Here is a 14,370-nt window from a genome sequence, read left to right as displayed (position 1 = left end):
ATAAGAAAAATCGGAATAAAATGATGGCCTAACCCTAACATATAGTACATATACCACGGAAGTACCCAATTTTTTAGCAGATTTGTGTTCAATTCAATTTGTGTATTGGTAACGTTCAATTCAATTTGTGTATTGGTAACGACTCGAATCCGATCCAAGTCTTTTCCGAACCTGATCCAACCAAATTTTCTTTGTACTCAGTAATTACAATATAAATTAGCAATCGGATCATTATGTCATTCGGATTTTTCATGTATCGTAAGTACAAATTACGTTCTGTAAAGGCAGATATGGGGTCTAAGTTATAGGCTTGTGGAGTAGGAGTTTGCATGCTTATACTGGAGTCAAACGTTTCAATTTCCCGGGGTAGGGAATACTTTCATACTTTCAATTATGATAATCAAAGTCTAAATTTTCATCATTTTTTTTTATATTAATTTATTTTATCTAACTTGTACGGCCGTCGGTATGATTTGCTGTAGAAAAAGGTAATTTTAGCGATGCGTTAAAATTAACATACGGATATCCCAATATTTCTTAGAAGTGAAATTGGCAAAGAAATCGGATTCTTGGAAAGGTATTGCAATCATATTTGACCTTGACCAGAGTCTAATTAACATTTGTGGGTTGGCCAGGTGGTGCTAAAACTTGTTTCAAACGAAAAAACATGGAAAACCACTATCTTCGTCATTTTCGGTTTTCTATAGCGAAGGTTTTTAATCGAGTTTCCGCGACACCCTAGGGTTTCGCCAGTACAGTCCATAGATTCCGCAAGTTTCATTCAAATCTTATGATCTTCAAGAGTTTATATTAATATATATGTACAATATTGTTTAAATAAAATCAAATACATATTAGGTTTGTTATTACTTCATTATTAAACTTGCTACATTTTGTTTGTTTACGCTTGGGAACCTGTCATAAAACGACTCAAGTTGGCTTGGGCAGATACTTGTGAATAATCAGATATAATACTTGCATAACAATGTAATAGCCTGTTCATACTTATCATATTGTTATTATTTACCAGGTTGCCTACGGAACGACTGAGAACAGTCCCGTTACTTTCATGACGTATTTGGATGATTCTGACGATATGAGAACACAGACTGTAGGAATGCCTGCTCCATTCACTGAAGTTAGTTTTGAATAGTTTTTACTGTTATTTCGCAGAGCAAAAAATGGATTATTTTGCTTGACTGTATTGCCAGTAATGATTTTGTCATAGATTATCTGTGATTTTCGAGATCATTGCTTTACATACGTTCCAAATAAAACACAGAAAATAACGCATTGACCTAGTTGGCCCAAATGGTCCATATATGTTTATACCTGATGCAATACCCAATATTACAGTTTACATCGAGTTTCTGTTTTATTTTTGTACCTAAATTTGATTAGAAATGCTAATGTATTTATAAAACTTTTTGTATAACTGTTTTTTATCTAATTTTCCTTGTTTTTTTCGTTAGACAATAGACTCATATTCAATAAAAGGTCCTCGCAACATAAATTTGTTCACTAATATGTCCTTGTGTACACTAATATGAATGTGGGGAACATCGACCATTTTCTCTTGAGTCTCGACAATTTGAAGGCATTGCGTCTCAACTTTTATGTATTGCGATATAGAGTTTATGTACATAATATACGCGTTTTTGCTTGAGTGTCTAGCTCTCTTACCGCCCTAGATGTGTCAATAATAACATAATATGTTTGTAATCGTCTGCAGGCCAAAATCGTCAACGAAGCGGGAGAAATTGTTCCGGTTAACACACCTGGAGAACTCTTGATTCGAGGTTACTGTGTGATGCAAGGTTATTGGGAATCCGAAGATAAAACTGCTGAAGCAATTACAAAAGAGGGTTGGTACAGGACTGGGTAAGCATTTATCTTACATTTTATGATGCTATAGACGTATAGAGTAGTAAGCTTGAATGTTGACATCGTATATTAAAAGTCGCGGGTTATTGTGTGGGTAAACTTTGCCGTACCGAAAGAAGATTTTGGTACTTGAACTAGTAAATCAAAACGTAGTTATCATTGCTTACCTATCGGCTATCGCCTTATTTGGGCCGATTCAATGACGATTTAAAGCTGTAAGTAAAGAACAGTTGTCTCATGAAAATTTGCGTCGAATACCTTCTCATATTGTATATTTGTGTTGGATTTGTCACTCAATTGCTGATACGGATTGTTTATTGGTGACATGACGTAGTTTATCTACAAAATTGTCTTTTGGGGATGATTTGAAACGTTGTTAATTAATGTGATATTTTTTGATAAACATTTTCAGTGACATTGCTACCCTAGACGGAAAAGGATATGGGCGCATCGTAGGTAGAACAAAAGATCTTATTATCAGAGGTGGAGAAAATATCTATCCAGCTGAAGTTGAGGATATTCTGCATACCATGGATAAAATTGATAACGTCCAGGTTCGCTATTTTTAATCATGGCTATTGAATAAATGAAGATTTGTTTGGAAATGGAAACTCTGAAATAGGGTGGGAAATGGGTTACCTCATTAAAATTGTCGTAATTCAATTTTCTTCGCTAACAATCAAAAACTCTCTCGAAGTTCAGAGAATTTGTAATTACTCGTCATTCAATTATAGAAAATATTTGTGTAGAAGGTTTCAGAATTTGCTTTTATAAATAATATCAGCTGTTCTGATTCAAAAACCATTCAGAACCCAATTGTAGTTTTTCGAGATATTATGCCATCCAGAAATATAATTCAAATTATGGATGAAACGACTGTGATTTTCGAATAAAGATATCTTCAGCACATTCTACACTACCTCCATGTCGCTGTTCCACATATATAACCGATATCGTTAGATCTACATTAATACATCCCCCAAGCTTGGCCGGACGTCCAACTTACAGTAATAATAACTCACTACAGTAAATCTATAACTATTGGCATTTCAATGGTACACATGACTCTGCTCCTAGGTGAGTCTCCTGTATTTCCGAGTAAGTTTGAATGATATTTTTGAGCATAATAGTAGAGCATTCATTAATGGAAACTGAAAAATTTGAAACTAGAAAATATAGAGTTACTTTGATATAAAACCTTGACATTCGTAGGTTTTCGGTGTACCGGATAAACGATTAGGCGAAGAAGTGGCTGCTTGGATCAGTTTAAAAGCGGGAGAAGAAGCAACTCCGGATGATATTAAATCATTTTGCAAAGGAAAGGTAGGATTCCCTCTCATTTCACTTATTAGTTTATCTTTTGGAATCGATGAAAGAATGACACGATCATTTCGGTCATGTCCGGACTCCTGAATAATTTCTATATTACTCCTTTTCAGATGGCGCATTATAAAATTCCAAAACATATCAAGTTTGTTGAAGAATTCCCGCTCACCGTCACCAGAAAAGTATGTAACGTTTATTGGACACATAGTGGACATAACGATCGTTTCAATATTATGTTGTTCTTGTTCTTGTTGTTTGACACAGAATAACACACCTAGTGGAAATATTAAAAAACCGCTTTTCTCTTCGAATACTGGACCAATTGCTTTGAAATTTTCAGTGGTTGAAGATAGAATTTTTCCCCAGAAGGCTATTATTTTTATTCATTTTAAATATTTCTGTTAGCTCTGTGAGATTTGTTTTTGTTTGCTATGACGTCATTAAAAGTTCTGCGGACATCGGACGCCATTTTGTGTCCTACTGTACTGCTTCGCTTGGTGTGAATATATTTGTAGACTGTACTGCGAACAGACGTGTCCATATATTTGGGCGTAGCTCTCTTGTTTCTATTGATAAATTCTCTACACGCTAGCGCACCTAGTGGAGAGTTTGGCCCAAATCAATTTTAAAATAAAATTTTACTGGAAACTCAATTGCAGCTTAAACACAACATTTATTTCTCTCAATGATAATTGAAAAATAAAATATATATCTGTGAAATTTCGTTAAATATAAATTTCTTCGCTGAAATGTGTAGGTGAGTTATACTCGGTTTGCGTATGTTTTAACAACTTTTACAAACCTAACCAGATCAGACAATACAATAAGGGTATCGTGCAGCCAAATAGCTAAAATCAGTGAAATTCTTGCTTCCTTCAACGAACTCGACAAATGGCACAATGCATACCGTATGTGTTGTGTGTCTTCGGTAGTTTCGAATGTATTTATTAGAGACAGAACTTTTGCCAATAATCTTCTGTGCTCATCATTTAGAGCAGGAGTGTGCAACAAGCGGCCCGCGGACCACAACCCGGCCCGCCAAGACATTTAGTGCGGCCCTTGTCAACTGGGCAAAAATTCCTTATGTTTTTTTTTTGCTCTTGTCGCTACATCAAATTGAAATCAAATCAAATTTTGTATGTCGCCTTCATTAGTGTAAGGCTAGGCGATCGCCGCATTTTTTTCTCTTGTCAGCTGACCGATAAACATTCGGCCAGTCAGTGGAAGATTGCTGAAACTTCCGTCAAAGCTGATTTTAAAAAATTATGTAAGTATTCGAAATTTCAAGTGTCACACCAAAATGTCGAATAAATAAAATTTCACATTGTGAGAATTGTGAGAAAATTTGTTGTATACATGAAAAAATCAATATTTTTTGTGTGCTCCGGCTAGATGTCCCAAGTTGGTTATATGGCCCACTGATAAAAAAAATGTTGCACACTTCTGATTTGAATAAATAAGATAGATTTGGAGATTTATGCAAATCATTAGTGTAGGGATATTGTGTGAGATTTATTGCAAATAGATGGTCGGCACGAGACATAAACTCTCGTTTCCACTCGTTTCCAATACTCACTTTACTTAACGGAACTTGCTAGTAATAAAATAATGATAAATTATACCAGTAATGATATTAACTTGAAATATTTGATGAAAAAAAATTGTCTGAATCTTCATGAAATCCAAATTCTATTCCAGGTGCAAAAATTCAAGATGAGAGAAGACTACAGCAAAGAACTAGGAATTTCGGAATAAAGAATAATTTTCCACTCTTGAAAATCAATTACTAGAAAAAAATTTAAATAACATTAGTTTACATATATCATATACTACAAATAATATCCTCCCTTTATCGCATTGACACGACATCTGAGCCTAATTCAAGGATGAGAGATCATGAAGGAAGCATTGACATTAAGAGAATAAAGATGTCATAAAAACCATTATAAATTTAAGCCTTTTATTGCGTCATTTGGTTAGATCATTTAAGACTTCGTGTATCCCTTATTGCATGCGTGCTAATTATCTATATGCTGTATATGAGCTTCAAATAATGGTGATATATGGAAATACATTTCCACGATGAGGGAGCGGAGAGAGATTAAATAAAAGGATTTCAAAGGCTTCCTTCTTATTGGCCACTGCAAATTCATTATATATTATTAATAAAGAGTTATCTCATGAAACCACAAATCAACTCATTTTTCTTTGGGTGATCTCACATGATTTTTCAGTTTATTCCATCTAACTACTTAATTTTAATATTAGACCAATAAAGTAAATCCGAATACAGGTCATTTAAACTGAGGGTTTGTATAGTTGAAATATTTTTATCTAATAGATAGGTGACGACAAAATGTCGCAGTTTAATTTATTAATACGTATGCAATTGTGTATAAAAAATCGTTCTCGTTTGGTCGTTTTACATTGTGAATGTGCCTCGATCCAATCTATTGTTGTAATTAACTGACATTGATTTATGTTTGAATTTTTTTCTTAGGATATTTTTGACACTGATAAGCAAACGTTATTTTATTCATATGGTCTCATCTTTGTCTTCAGTTAGGAATATTTTGAAGGCCATCTAAAGTTTATGTGGCATGCTGTTCTGGCAGATTACCTTTCACTTGTAACAGAGTGCAAGTGAAGATATTTTGGAGGACATAATTTGTTTGGGTTTTGTTGTAATTACTTTGCAATAGTTTTTGTTCAATATCAAAACAATATAATTTTGTCATTATTCAATTATTGTACATGTGTTCAATAGAACAAACGATTCACAAGGCCTATTGCAAAAGTACATATATCTTGCTCAAGACATCGACGTCCAGTTTATTGCGTCTCAAATTACCACATTTGAGTTAGAAAATCGAATAACGCAGCTATTATTTTGTATCACAGTGTTTATGTCACAGTGATCAAAATCGTTTTAAAAACTGTTGCTTGAAAATTTGAAACGAAATTTCGTCGTGGATAGGGACACACGTAAAATTGCTCTCGAACTGAGCTACCGGAATTTTGCGAGTCAAAACAGAAACTACCTTAACCATTAACGCCGGAATTATCATCGACTGGAAAACAAAATCGCCATCTTGGTACAATTCTTTGTGTTGCTCAAGTATAAATAAACTCCACATATCGCCATGAATTAACATGCACTAAGTCCTAAAACCGGCAGCGTCTGTTTGAACCTCATTATTGTACTTTGGCGTAGCTGTTGTTCGGAATTGGGGTTCAAGTAAAAGTCGATGGTTTACGAAGCTCTTCAGAATCTATTACAACTCGTAATTCTTCATTTTCATTCGTTTTTCCGGATAAAATACCTCTCTTCGTGTTTTCAAACCTTTGTCAGATTCCATTTCTTACCTTAGTAGACGATTTTGTATCGTCGTTCCAATACAATAGATTTTGTTGGCAAGAACAAACCTCAAGAGCTATGGAAGTGAACCAATTGTCGATTTCTGTCTCCATTTTCAGTCAATTTGATGACCCCGCTGACACTAGCGCCGAGATCGGGAAAACAATATATATTATTTACAGTATCCAAGTTGTGTAGCAACACAACATATTGCCCCCCCCCCCCCCCCCCCCCCCCCCTGTAAGCTAAGTGAATTTGGGGGTTGAATTTGTTCTCAACCCAAATTCACAGAAAACATTTGCTCACCGTCACCATACATAAAACTTTTTTTGAAGCAGTTGTACATGTTATTTTATGCATTTTACGGGGGTCGGATTTGAGACAATCGATATCGCCGAAAGTCTGAATCGCTGAGAAATAAATAATTGTATAGTATTTGAAATAGAACTTTTTTTTATTCTCTCGTCGATCACTGGCCATTGCATCTACAACGCAGTTACCAGACATGTAAACGTCACAGCCTATTGAAACTTTTTTCAGTCCTAGTAGAACTGTACGGTTTTGTGTGGAATATTAATACCAGGGCACACCTTGTCATTTCATCTTCCGACATCAAGGCGTAGTCTTTAACCTTTTTAGGCACATTTTCATCATCCGCTACTGATTAAATCATTGTCTTCACTGAAATCCAACCACGTGTGAAGCGGATTCGTCTATTTTCTTCTATTTCAGGGCTCAATAATTGGCAAAATTACTTCTTATCCTAAATAGTTCGAGAACAAAGATATATATACTGCCCAAGCCACTATGTCTTAGAAGTAAAACATGACAAAACGGTTATCCGATTTTGAGGAGTCTATTAATTTGAGTACCGTAATTGAACATCGCTCCACGAATATCTCGAACCACAAATATTTATGCCATATTTTCCATACCTATCAAGTATTTTGATGCAAAAAGGACAACGTGTTGTGAAAGACGGGTGATTAGTAAAATTGGGGGGAAAATAGCGTCAACAGTAAACAAATACTGTCAAAGTACACATAAAGACCTCTTACTGTGATTTTTCCGACTGTCTCAGGTAATGCTTTATACCTGAAAAGTAAAAACGACTTCGAATTTCCACTACTACAACTTTGCATTTTAACCGACATCAAAGTTAATAAAAATGGCTAATCACAAAATGAAAATCATTCGGTAGCACTGAATGGTTGCAAATGAGTGTAGGAGCAGAAAATCCCAAAACAATGGTTACCGGTGGGTGTGTGATAGAAAGCCATCAAAACTGTGCACAAAGGCAGCATTTTTTTCTTGTGAGGAAATGTCTGTATTTGTCGCATCGCGTCATCGAGTTGACCATACAAACCCCTAATCAATTACTTCATTATACACCAACCAAATATATTTGTAAAAAATGTTGTACTCTTTAGAAAGGGCCATAAGAATCATTTAATCAGCTACGCAGCAGAATAAGCACGATACAGAAGTAGACAATTGCTTTTAAAATAATTTTTAACGGAATAGTGATCACGGCTTCGTTTAGGTGGATATTTCTCCATATCTAGTGCGCTAAAATTCAAACAACCAAGACTTTGCTTTATTTTTACCCATTACAAAGACCCTTGAACCCCAGAACTGAATGATTTAGACTGAGCACATATTTGACAGTAGTTTACGCCAGTGATTCCCAACCTTTTTTTTCAAGCGACTCAAATATTTATGAAAATAAATTTTGTAAAATTTCGCGACTCAACGATATGCTCCCATGCGGTACCAAATCGCGTGTAGTGTGTTTATGGCCACAGAATCAAATACTTATACAAAACCATAATTTTTACAAAACATTCATTCCAACAAAACTTTCAAACTCGCACTAATAAATGGTTTGCCATCAGCGAGTTACTGAAATCATTGCATTGCTTCAGGCAAACTAGATGCTGTCAAATTCTTGCGCTGTGATAAATACCAAATATAGAATTACTATTGAGCTACACTTCAATATCAAATATTGAATAAATAATAAAATTTACTACAAACAGAAATCAGTAACTTTTAGATTTTTCCTAAAAAACAAGCGACCCAAGAGGAATTTCAGTTGACCCAGTTTTGGCTCGCGACCCATAGGTTGGGAAACACTGGTCTACGCCACTTCTCTGAAAGTATCACTAATTTACCACGTCCTGCACACTTTTCTCACTTTTATTTGAAACGAGAAAAATTACCGTCTCTCGCTATATCAATAACGCGGCTGGACTATACACTCGACTGAAAGTATTCGGCAGCATCTTGCACACGTTTTCGAAAATGACGCCTTCTTACGTCATCCATATAAATGGAGAGATTACAAAATTGTGATGTTTTTGTAAATCCAACAATATCAGAATTAGACGGTGACCGTACATTTGAACTCATGTACATTTGAACCCATGCGTATATCCACGGGTTCAATCTATATGCGGGTGCTTAAACCCATGGGTTAGGGTTAGTATGGGTTTAACTATCCGTGAAACAAAAAAAATTCCATAGGTGCAATAGCATACAGGTGCAATTGTCATGGGTTCAAATGTACGTGGGTTCAAATGTAATGGAACCGAATTAGACATACCCCCCTATATTCCACAGTTAGTCCTTCCGGGATAAAAATGGTGCCTCGTCGTTGGTATGTTTGTCCCGATCAACACTTGGGTCACTCGGACATAGATACCTACAGTACGAACGCTTGATCTTTTCAATGTGCTTTAAATATTCCAGAAATTGGCTGTAAAACTGTATATATATAAAATATTAAAACTAAAGCGACCACGCAATAAATGCGCAAGGTCGCCTTATCACACCAAAAAGTAAGAAATCGTTAAACTAACATGTCGGTGATTCTTCGCTTCGCCTGAGAACTCCTTGGTAAGTGAAGTGTAATTATAGGGGGCTATGACCCTATCTGCGTGTCCACACTCCCGTGTTATTGAACACACGTTAACAGAGTGCAACTCCGATCTGAACTCCTCAGAAGTCAATGAGCACACAATAGATTGAATGCCAAATGTTTTTATATTGTAAAGATGCACAATTAAATTTATCCCAATAACAGATAACAAATTACACTTAAAACCTCAATGCAGTTACGTGATGAAACCAAATTTCTAACTAACAAGGAACGGTAAAGACAATCAACACTGAGCGAGGGAAATAAATAATGAAGGAAATGAATTAGAGCAACGACCTTGTTTCAGGCGAATAACCTGCGCTATTAACAATACCTGGTTAAAATATTGAAATACACGGTAACGACCCAAATGTACTCAAGCGCGGCTAATTATGTCAACAATTTAGTATGTCAGTGTTATTCTCGTTAACGTTAAGTAGTTGATAAAGTAAAGAAAAGTATGTTGAAATATAAAGGGAAAATTTGCGTCGAGTCATGAGATTATAAGTTTGCGATATCCAATGTCAATATCATAATAAGCATGACACGTGATTTACTGTTTGCCGGAGTGTTTAGTGCTAACTTCGTTTCTATCTACTCAACTTATGACGTAAATATTCGACGTCATTTTTATCAACGTGGATAGTACGCGATGGCGAATCACGTCATCATGTGTGGCGTCGCCTCTTGTTACGTGGCGGTAATTTTGCTCTAATTTTTCATCATTATAATCGAGAGAAATTTTGCGTCGATTCAAAAGCTATATAAGCCGACTGCTAGCTATGGTATCATTCGCTGCTTCAGTGGTGAACAGATAGGACGGATACAAATAATTAACAAGTTCTCGGTCATTTCTCCCATGAAGAGATCCGTATATACGTTAGTAATTCGTCCGTGCATTTATGTTTGAACGATATGACTATTAGTGTTGGATTTTGAGCTCTTTGCTTCACATACTAACCGAATATTATTACTTCCAGCTAACACGAAATAAAGTTATAAAAAATTGACACCCGAAACCAAAAAATGGAACAGATCACGATAAACGATGACATACAGTTCATGATAAAACAACTATCTGCAAAGTTCAGTCAAGGAAACTCTGAAATGAAGGTTACCGAAAACATTTTCGAATACCAAGGCTACCGTACAATCCCTCCATTTAGCAAAGAGGCAACGGAGTATGTTCATAAAGAATGGGAAACGCCTGAAAATTCAGTTATTGTGTCAAGTTTTCCAAAAACAGGTATGTTTAAAAATGGTTAAAAAAACTTACACAATTTGCTAAATGACATATTTTACTTTACGGCTATTATTGATTTAACTTTTAGTCTCAAGTCTCTGTAATCGACAAAGCTGTGTTGGTAAATGTGCAATAGGGCCGTTGGCGCAAATATGTTTTAACGACCTAAAGTATTCTACCCATAGATTTATATATATATATATCGCTGATTCATTCGCGTCATATGGTTAAAACCAATAAAGGTGAATGCTCGTCTGGTAAAATTGACCATAATCGATTATTTATTATTCATTTTGGACACTTTTTATCCTTGAAAGAATAATGCTAGGCAAATATTATTTGTCTCGGAGATAGGCGACCTGTATGCTCGCTTTGCTTACTCGTGCGTTTGCTGTTGATTCAGGGACTGTTTGGTGTACCGAAGTCGTACGACAGATCGTGTACAGCAAGAATGCAAACCTTTATGACCTGGTGAAGTCACTCCCCATGCCATTCTTCGTACTAGAAATGGGCAACAGTAAGTTGGTATTTAGTACTTTTTTATTATCTATGAGGCCGCCTGAAACCCAAGTGTACCTCTATGATTGGCCAAAGTATAGAGCCACTAAACTTAGGTACTAAAACGCGGGATACAAGAAGTGTAACCGCAATAAATTATCAAAAATATATGAATTGGTTTGTGTTTTTAAATCACTACATAACCTCATCGGCAATCAGAAGCCATGATATTAGGTCTCAAAAGACCGACTCCAAGTAAACAGTTTTTTTGACCTTGATCCAGGTAAGTTCCAATGACCCATTTTGACCAATCTACTGCTTGTGGTTTATGTGAGATCAGCATCCAATTTATTCTAGTTCTCAATAGACCAACCTTAAGTAAACTAATGTTTGTTTACTTTGATCCAAACAAGTTTCAAAGACCCATATTTTTCCAATCTGCATTTTGTTTGTTTGAAAATATAAATTTACCGTTAGTAGAACACGTTTTACGATGCCCACCTGGCTCCAACGGCTATTGCGTTGGAAGCTAATCGAGTTACCATGATCATCAGAATACCCTAATTACTTCCCAAATTCATTCGTCGCTAGTTAACTTCACATATAATAAGTTGAATAACTAAGTTTAAAGATGTTCAACCAAAACTTTTTCAGGGCAAAAATTTGAGGTGCTAAAGAAACTACCAATTCCAAGGCAAGTATACACAACTCATCTTGCTGAAGGGATATTCAATCATGAAAGAGTCAAAAAATCAAATAGCAAGGTAGCAAGACAATGAATATATATATACATACCTGTTAATTTATATTGTCGACTCTCACTTTTTGAACGCAGTATACTGTTTGACACTGTTAAGTCACCAATGCGAGTGCATCTACCCGAGGGACTTCATATACGGTAAATATGCCGTGAAGAAATCATATTTTCAATATAATACAACTCTTAGTCTTACATCAATGTTAATTGGATATAGATAAAGCACGACAGCAAGCGCATATGCAAACGAATTATACGATTATTTTTTGAGAAGTGGTCATGTTCATAGTTTGAATTACAGGTGATTTATGTGATGCGAAACCCAAAAGATCAAGCTGTTTCTTGGTTTCATTTTGCAAAGAAAATTCCGATCCCTGATTCGTTGAAAAAGGAAATGGGAGAAGATTGGAATGAATTTTTTAGTAAATACGTCAATGGTGAGTAGATTTAGTTGATTAGAGTGAAGTACTTTTCTAGCTATACACAAAAATTTCTTCTAGATAGTCAGGATTATTTTATTGTTAATTTCAATGCGCGACAAAAATTTCAGGCGAACATTTAAATTGTACTAAAGAAGGACGATTCTATCCGGATAATCTTCGGGAATGGATGAAACATAAAGATGATGATAACTTTCTTGTGGTAGTCTATGAAGATATGAAAAGGGTAAATTGACATGCTTAGTTGCTACTTGATGTATGGTTTGGATCATGGATGAATTTAGTTAAATTACTTGGGCTATACTTGCTTCAATTCTAGCATAATGCCACAAGCATGCGGATATCAAAACTGGCTGTAAGATAATACGGATAGTTACAACACGTACTAAATGTGAAAGAAGACTTTTTCATTTAACTATTCCCCTATTTGTCAAGTACCTCATCACTTCAGTATCGTCCTTTTTAAGCCAGTTATCATATTGTAGGACTTTGCTGGCCAAATTCGGAGAATTGCAAAGTTTTTGGAAGTTGAGCTAGATGATATTGACGTTGAGAGAATTTCTGATGCTTGTTCAATTGGATCGATGAAGAAACGGGCAGAAACAGAAGAAACTGGAATTTTAAAGATGAACGTGCGAAAAGGTAAGACTTTATGAACATCTCCTCGATCAATGTTCAATATCAATAAAGCTTTGATTAGACTAAATTAAAACATTTTTTACACAACGTTTGTTTTCAATGAACTCGTTATCACTCAAAAATTTGATATGTGCAACACAGGTACTGTAGGTGGATGGAAAGATCAGTTTACTGTTGCACAGTCTGAAATTATGGACAAAATTATAGAAGAAAGACTAGCTGGCACTGGAATAAAATTTGATTATACACTGTAATCTGCATTTTTGTCGTATTAATATGCTTTCGATTATACCTTTTAATTTAGTTTCAAAATATTCAATATGTGATTATACTTACTTAGAAATCTGTTTCATGTCATACTTTGCAACTTACAATCTTTTTTCTGTCTGTAAATATATTATGAAATAATATTTTGAACATATTTCATTGTGGGTGAATTTGGTCACGATAGTGATTTTTAGTCTTGGAAACATAACGCAATGCTTCTTAGAGTTAGACTTTCATTTTTGACTCCTCGTGTTTAAAAAGACTTATCCAATTTCAAAGGAAGGCAACACCAAAGGGGTTGCTGAAGAAAGTTTTGCATGGGGAACAGCCGTACCAAATGCTTTCTTAATTCAATATTCACAATTCCGCCATACTACGTCAAGTAGCGCTACGTTTACAGAAGTATTTCAATTTAGAACTCCGTAATAAATATATTAACAATGGTAATTGTAACAGCACCTTCGCACTTGGTTCACTTTCACCCGTACGTTAGCACTCACTTGCTAATGCTATTTGTATCCTAACTTAGTTTACACCATAATGATCCATTTCAAAACCTTGCGCAAAATTAGCTTCCCATTTATAAACTCTCATTGCTCACGCCGTTTCAGCCGTTCCATACGATTGGGGTTCGACAGAGGCTTGGAGAATACCGCAGGGGTTCGGCTTGCTCACAAAGGTTAAGAACCACTATATTAATTAAAGCAAAACATCCAATAGTTTATTAAGAAGCCCATGCTATAATTGAAGTATTTATGAAATGAAGTCATTCTTGCTTTAATAACTGATTGAAAAGCGTTTTTTTATGTTTAATTCCGAAGCGAAAAAAAAATTAAAAATTCTGCTATGAAGAGCAGAATTGGGTTGGAACATGGGAAATTTTTCCATGTCGTACGGGAGCGTATCTTGCACCCCTCTGATCTTCAATTTCTGGCGCAATTTGCATATTATTCCGACGCAAATGTTATGAAGGGGGGTTCGATGAAACGTCTGTTGAAATAACGTCGAGGCAGCAGCCAGACTTACTAAAATCGGAAT

General features: G+C 35.4%; 2 protein-coding genes across 2 annotated transcripts in view; both read left to right on the top strand.

Moving 5' to 3' along the window:
• LOC120340660 (medium-chain acyl-CoA ligase ACSF2, mitochondrial-like) overlaps positions 1–5,993 on the top strand; it is a 36,720-nt gene extending 30,727 nt beyond the window's left edge. Inside the window, exons 11-16 of the mRNA XM_039408978.2 lie at positions 1,031–1,138; positions 1,733–1,881; positions 2,297–2,438; positions 3,097–3,207; positions 3,324–3,392; positions 4,909–5,993. Of these exons, the coding sequence (XP_039264912.2) occupies positions 1,031–1,138; positions 1,733–1,881; positions 2,297–2,438; positions 3,097–3,207; positions 3,324–3,392; positions 4,909–4,965 (636 nt within the window). The 3' untranslated portion in view covers positions 4,966–5,993. The remainder of the gene's footprint in view (positions 1–1,030; positions 1,139–1,732; positions 1,882–2,296; positions 2,439–3,096; positions 3,208–3,323; positions 3,393–4,908) is intronic.
• A 4,327-nt stretch (positions 5,994–10,320) lies between these two features.
• LOC120348672 (sulfotransferase 6B1-like) lies at positions 10,321–13,475 on the top strand. Its single transcript, XM_039418873.2, has 7 exons — positions 10,321–10,734; positions 11,135–11,248; positions 11,884–11,993; positions 12,288–12,423; positions 12,537–12,652; positions 12,912–13,068; positions 13,207–13,475. The coding sequence occupies exons 1-7, from the start codon at positions 10,515–10,517 to the stop codon at positions 13,317–13,319; spliced, it is 966 nt and encodes a 321-aa protein (XP_039274807.1). The 5' UTR covers positions 10,321–10,514; the 3' UTR covers positions 13,320–13,475.
• Positions 13,476–14,370: the final 895 nt, after the last annotated feature.

This window comes from Styela clava, chromosome 1 (genome assembly GCF_964204865.1).
Source record: "Styela clava chromosome 1, kaStyClav1.hap1.2, whole genome shotgun sequence".
Classification (NCBI taxonomy): Eukaryota; Metazoa; Chordata; class Ascidiacea; order Stolidobranchia; family Styelidae; genus Styela; species Styela clava.
The sequence above is the reverse complement of the archived record's forward strand: the minus strand, read 5'-3'. Positions and strand labels throughout refer to the sequence as shown.